The sequence below is a fragment of the Zootoca vivipara genome, chromosome 1 (genome assembly GCF_963506605.1).
Source record: "Zootoca vivipara chromosome 1, rZooViv1.1, whole genome shotgun sequence".
Classification (NCBI taxonomy): Eukaryota; Metazoa; Chordata; class Lepidosauria; order Squamata; family Lacertidae; genus Zootoca; species Zootoca vivipara.
The window spans coordinates 4710838-4717304 of record NC_083276.1 but is presented as its reverse complement, the minus strand read 5'-3'; the positions used below and the strand labels follow the sequence as shown (position 1 = coordinate 4717304).

At 54.1% G+C, this 6467-nt stretch overlaps 1 protein-coding gene across 1 annotated transcript; it reads right to left on the bottom strand.

Moving 5' to 3' along the window:
* Positions 1-274: 274 nt before the first annotated feature.
* On the bottom strand, positions 275-6105 carry BMP4 (bone morphogenetic protein 4). The gene is made up of 3 exons (XM_035100913.2): positions 5828-6105; positions 4242-4681; positions 275-1508 (listed from the first exon to the last, which is right to left on the bottom strand). The coding sequence occupies exons 2-3, from the start codon at positions 4672-4674 to the stop codon at positions 634-636; spliced, it is 1308 nt and encodes a 435-aa protein (XP_034956804.1). The 5' UTR covers positions 4675-4681; positions 5828-6105; the 3' UTR covers positions 275-633.
* Between the last annotated feature and the right edge of the window lie 362 nt (positions 6106-6467).

The window sequence follows — 6467 nt, the reverse complement described above, 5'->3', positions numbered from 1 at the left end:
CCAGGCAAGTGAGTTAGCAATTAAGACAATGGAAAAAGAAAACAAGAGCGGGGCAGGGGAAACCTCTGGGGCTGGGGAGAGAGAAAGAGAAGAAAGAAAATCCCCCCTCCCCGCAAATAGAAATAAATGCCTTTTTTTAAAAAAAAAAATTAAAAATATAAAAGATATTGTGTTTACCTTTAAAATAATGACTCGCTTTATTTTTTATCTTTTAATATGTCGTTATAAATATATTTTGTCAAAATATATGATCATTATTGTCAAAACATTTGCACATAAAGTCATAAATAAGGTCAAGGTGAACGGATTAAGGGATTTTTTTCCTCTTTTTTTTTTTTTGCTGGCGTGCACGCGCCCCTGGGTGAGCGCAGGTGAGAAAGAGAATTTATGGTATAACTTGATGTTCCTTTTCTTTTCTTTTCTTTTTAAAAAAAAGCACAGAAGGCCAGCCCATTCTTGAACCTGGGAGGAGGACGAGGAGAAGAAGCAGCAACACCTCTTCCCCGCCACTTCCATCCCTGGGGAATTTTGGACAGGGCGGGATGGATGGTGAGTGAGAGAACCGGACAGGGAAGAAGTTGTTTTATCACTTTTTTAAAGAAAAAAAATCCTCTCTCTCTCTGTTTTTCGCGTTTAACGACACCCACACCCTTCGACCACCATCTCCTGGTAATTCTTGAGGACCACTTTGTCGTACTCGTCCAGGTAGAGCATAGATATGGCGCTGAGCTCGGTGGGAACGCAGCAGGCTTTGGGGATGCTGCCGTTGACCGAGTTGACCAGCGTCTGCACGATGGCGTGGTTGGTAGAGTTGAGGTGGTCGGCCAAAGGGAAAGGGCAGTCCCCGTGGCAGTAGAAAGCCTGGTAGCCCGGCGGGGCCACGATCCAGTCGTTCCAGCCCACGTCGCTGAAATCCACATAGAGCGCGTGGCGGCGGCAGTTCTTCTTGTTCTTGCGCGCGCGCTGGTGCGCGTGCTTGGGGCTGCGCTTGGCCCGGCGCGTCAGCAGCGACTGGCCCCGGCCGTCGTGGCTGAAAGTGACCAGCAGGGGCCGGAGGCGGGCCCAGTCTCCGGCCTCCAGACGGCCCCCTTGAGGTAAAGAGCGGCTAATCCGGACATGGCTGCCCTGGTGAGTCTGTAGCGCGGGGTGGAGGGGCACAACCTCCACGGCCAGCCCGTGGTTGGGCTGGCCGCCTGCGGTCCATCGGATAACGGCGGGGCTCACGTCGAAGCTCTCCCAGCGGCTCACGTTGTGGTGCACCAGGCGGGTGTCCAACAGCCGGGTGACCAGGTCCTCCCCTCGGCGGAGGGGCTTCATCACCTCGTAAATGTTGATCCGGTGGAAGCCCCTCTCCCAGGAGGACGCCCCGTCCTCGCCGACGATCTGCTGTCGGAAGAGCCGCAGCTCCGCCGAGGAAATGGCCTCGCCCGACGGCACGCTGCTCAGGTTGAAGAAGTAGCGCAGGCGGGCCGGCTGGTTCGCGGGCCCCGGCACTTGCTCGAGGTGCTCTGGAGAGGGGAAGGGGACCGGGAAGAGAAAGCAAGAGACGCTACGGTTGTTTGTTGGCAGGAGGAAGGCGAGACAACAGACGCACAGAACAGACGGGGCGGTTTGAGCAAGCCCGGACAAAACCGAGAGCGTGATGGCCGTGGGTTGGGTGGCTGGCTGGGCCAACGTCACGGGGAGGGCGCGATCCACCTGCTAAGGCACCGGGCCGGAGAGGAACAATTCCCCTGCCCATCTCCTCCAGAAGTAACCCCCCCCACACCCCCTTTGTCAATTTCACCTGCCTTTTGGGTTATCGCCTCCCCCAGCTGGCATTAGCATCCTGGCCGGCCCAGTTTACTCGGGGGAAAGGCTCGTTTGATTCCCAGGTGTCTGCTGCCTAATAGAAGCACGCGAGGACTAGAGGAGGAGCCCCATCCTTGGAAGCCTTGCGCAAAAGTTGCGCTGCGGGCAACAAGGCATACTTGGGGATAGCATTGCTGCGATCCTAAACGCGCTTTGCTAAGAAATGAAGCCAGGCCAGCGGGTGACCGGGCTGCAAGGCTGCGGTTCCTGGCCCACTTATGAGGCTGCAACCCTCCCCCCGCTTAAATCCTTAGGATTCCCTTCATAGTACAGTAATCATCCTGCATAAGATGGGGCGTAGGTAAGAGTGACTTCTACGACTCTCAGTTTAGGAGAGTCTCTGCTTTGAACTCAGATCATCTTGCTGGTAGGGGTTCGATCCTCCGCCCCCCACACTCTGGCGCCCCCTCCCCACTCTGTTCTCTGCTCTTTTGTAGCGGCCTCGAGCTGTTTGCTCAGGCACCATTCGTGCGTCCCAGCCCTCCGAGCACGTGCAGAGTGTCCGTCACGCGCCCTATGTTGTTACTTTTTAATTTTTTTGCCCCGCCTTACATGTGCACGGCGCTGGCCATCGAGCCAACAGCACAAAGGACCCTGCCCGCGAGGGGGATGCAAGCACGCCTTTAGGATTCAAGAACAGGATTTCCCCTTTTCCCATGAAAAGTTAAACCCATGCGCCTCTCCCCCTTTCCCCTGCCTCTCTTTTTAAAAAATACATCGGACGCGCTCCCATTCAAGTGTAGATTCAGCAACTGTGAAATTCACCCTCGCTGGATTCCCACTAGTCAGTGTACTGCGGGGTCGCGTGGCTTCTTGCTCTATCCGCCAAATTCGAATCAAGTCGTTGTTCTGTTATTCCCACATCCCCCCTCCGTCACCTCTGCACATAAGCAGCGTACATTGTGGCCTCTCCTTCCCCTATAAGTCCTTGCACGAGCTCGTGTGATCCCTTCCCCACGGCCACGCACGCCTAGGGCACACTTCTCCAGCTCCGTCGTCAGCAGACGACTCTGATCCAACAGGAGCTACTCTAGAGGAAACAGGTTGTGCCTTGCAATAGATTCCCATTTACCAAATACGGCTTGCGAGTTATAATTTAATAACAGTAGCAGTTCTTACTAATATTGCAGAGGAAAAAGTGGGCATATGTGTTTTAAAAATACATTTCCTCTTTAAATGTACTGTTAGGGAAAAGGGAGGTGCTCTCCTGGTGCGCGAAGCCCCCCCTCAACCCCTTTCTGATAACAGGGGTTGCAACCAGTCCAGATTCCCGGTTCCAGAAGAAAAAAAGCAGCAAACTGGCTAGGAAACATTTTGATCCACTTGTATATCTCTCTCCCCTCCCCCCCTCTCTCACACACACTCCCCCCCCCAGCAGACGCAGTTTTACGTTGGCCATTTTTTAAAAAAGCCATCTCCCTCTCTTCCCTCCCTCCGTTTCCCAAAAGGAACAAGCGGGAGTTTTTTGTTTTTTTTTGTTTAAAGGCGGGGACGAGCGCTTTGATTTTTCTCCATAAACTTCTAAGTTTGGTCCGGGAAGAGAGGAGGAGCGAGATGGGGGGTGGGAGTAACAGAACCGGAGTGAAATCTGGAGCAGCTGCGATGGGCGACTCAGAGAGAGAACGCCTTTCAGTCCGTGCGCACTCATGCCGAGGTTCAACCGGAGAAAGATGGTTTAATAATATACCAACAATTTTAGTTGGCAATAGCGGTCTCAATCGTGCAAAAGTAATCTGCAGACCTCTCTCCTCCCAAACGACGTACTGCATCCTGCTCTTAAACCAAGCGAGCCCACTTCTCGAGAGGTCAAACCCTTCCACTAAAACATAATGAGATCGTCTTTCTCGTAGAAACGTTTCTCCAGATCCCGGTTTCCGTGTGTGAGCGCAGGAATGCCCACACAAGCCCCCTGTTGTCCGTCCTCCTTTAGCTGCTTCCTGGGCAAGGGAGAAAGAGGGCACCCTCGCTCATCACGCCTCTCCATAGAGGGCGAGCCGGAGTCACGCCGGAGTACCACACTCGGAACCGGTTTCAGTCCAAATCCATCGCATCCACAGCCGGATGCGGAGCAGGGATGAAGGAGGAGGAGAAAACGAACTACCCCTTCCACCCCCCCGAAAAAAAACCCAGGGGACACCTAACCCACCCAGTGCAACCCGGGAAACTTGCAAGCGGTGCTTTTAGCCCAGTTCCGACCTCGGGCCGCCTGATCCTTTCAGGAGCATTTACTCGCAAGAAAGCCCCAACTGGACACGAGGGGTGCATCAGATTTCGTTCTCCACCCCCCCCAAAAAAAATCAAATTCTGAAATCCCCTCATTACCAATCACCATCATAATAGTCGGAGATCTACTGAGAAGCGCTCCGTGCGCCCCTTTCCAGTTTGCATACCTTCGTGATGGAAACTCCTCACGGTGTTGGCGCGGCTGGTGGACTTCTCCGGGTACTGGAGGCTGAGATCCTGCAGCTTTTCCTCCTCTTCCCCGGACTGGAGGCGATAGAGATCCAGCATGTATGAAGGGACGAGCGCTGCCTTGCTGGGCTGCGGCCGCCGCCGGAGCCCGAACATCTGGAGAAGGGTAGCCTCGAACCCGCGCAAGAGTTCATGGCTCGGGAACGGGCGGCGCGAAGTCCCCGAGGCGCCTTCTCCGTCTCCGGCCTCCCCGGCTCGCTGTTGCTGCTGCTGCTGCTGCTGCTGCTGGAGATAGTCCCCGACCACCTTCTTCTTCCCAGTCTCGGCGGGTATCAAGCTGGCGCGGTTAGTACCTCCAAGCAGCACTCGGCACAATAAAATGACCATCAGGAGTCGGTTACCAGGCGTCATGGTGTCTCTATTGGGGGGGGGAGGGTGTAGTTGGGTTGGGGGGGCAGAGAGCAGAAGGAGGGGAGGGAAGAGAGGGAGAAGGAGGGAGAAAGAGGAGCAAACAAACAAGGTCGGTCAAAAATGACACACTTTAGGAAAAAGTTAAAGAGACGCACATCCAAAGCTCAAAAAAACACACACACAACGAAAACCACAAAACACAAACCAGATCTCCCCCCCCCCCGAAAATGCAGTGCAGAACCTTATTGGGACTTTACGCCCAGCCAATTAAGATTTGGGACTTTACGCCCCCCCCCGCAATTATCAACACCCCCCTCAAAAAAATTCTCCTGTTTTATCTGAGCAACGATCTGCGTAAAAATGGGGTCACGAAATATGCGCGCACAGAGAGGCTTGTGAGTTCTGAAAACCCATCTCTGCTTTTCGCCCATCAAAACAGGGCTTTGCACTTGTTAATGGAAGTAATATTTTTTTTTAAAAAAAATGCACTGGGAGAGGCTGGGAGTCGGAGGTCCCGGTTCAGTGTTGAGCAAGCTTTCAGGAGGTCCACTTGGAAAGCGCTCTCCATAGCAAGTGTCTGTTGGAGCCTTCCCGGCTGCCGGCCGCTAGCCACTAGGTGCCCGCGGGGTAGCCCCGTCCGTGGGGGGTTGCGGGGAGGGGACGGGGAGATCTGCAGCCCCTCTCCGGCATAAGGGCCTCGTGGATCGTGAGGGGAAGGGGGGAACGCGGAGGGGGAGGACGCGCCTTCGCCAGGGTCTCCAGTCGTTCTCGCATTTGACAAATATCCCCGGGGGGGTAAAAGCTAGATCTTCATTTAAAAAAAGAAAAACACACAGACACTAACTACAGTCCAAGCCGATGGGCGTTTACTTGGAAGTAAGCCCCCAGTAGGGCTTACTCTCAAGTAAGGGCACGGAGGGATTGCAGCGAAAATGCTCTCCCCTTAAAAAAACAAAAAACAAACCCTGTTTCGAAATGAACCATTTGTTTTTAAAGGGAGTGAATAAATGGGCTCGGAAGTTTGAGAGTCCGGCGTTCACTCGCTCACTCACTCACACAACAAGCTCCGTCTCTCTCTCTCGGTTCTTTTTCACCATCCCCCCCCCCCCCTTTAAACCAGAACTCACACAAGGAATGAGAAAGAGCTACTCACTGACAGAAAGCAAGGCATATAGAAACAGTCCATGGTTCTTGACAGCCAAGCGTGGAGCAGGACTCGTGGGAAAGCTCACGCGGGGAATCCGGAGTCAAGCCGCTTTGCGGAGCCGGGGAGAGTCAATCGCTCGCCGCTGCTGCTGCTTCGCCTTTTTCCTCTTCGTCTTCTTCTCCGGGCTGCGGGTAGGAGCAATCGCGCGCCACGGCTTGCTGCTCCAGAGCGACTCCTGGAAAACGAAAATATTTGAATATAATGAAACTCCCGAGCAGGCTGCCTTCTGCTTTTCTTCCAGCCCCGGAGAGGGTCACGTGGGTCCGAGGAGCCAGCCTGTCAATCAGCGGGCCGCAAACTCCGCCCTCCTCCTCCTCCTCCTCCTCCTCCTCCTCCTCCTCCTCCTCCTCTGTCCTGGGCTCTGCAAAGGGATGTCCCACCTACTTGGCCTCTGTCAATCTTCCCGTAGCTTTTCCTTTCCTTTCTCTTCTACTTTTTCCTTAAAAGACAGAGTGCATGCAGCTGAGTGTGTGAACTGCAACCCCCTTTGGCTTGATCCAGATGCGAATCCAAAGCCTTCACAGTCCAGGCTTTGCTTTAGGCAGCTCAGCATTGTCTGCACTGACTGGCAGCAGCTCTAGGGATT

Coding starts and splice junctions, on each gene's coding strand:
- BMP4 (XM_035100913.2), bottom strand. CDS start 4,674: ATGACGCCTGGTAACCGACTCCTGATGGTCATTTTATTGTGCCGAGTG. Junction 1,509..4,241: donor GAGGAGTTTCCATCACGAAG/GTATGCAAACTG, acceptor TCCCCTCTCCAG/AGCACCTCGAGCAAGTGCCG.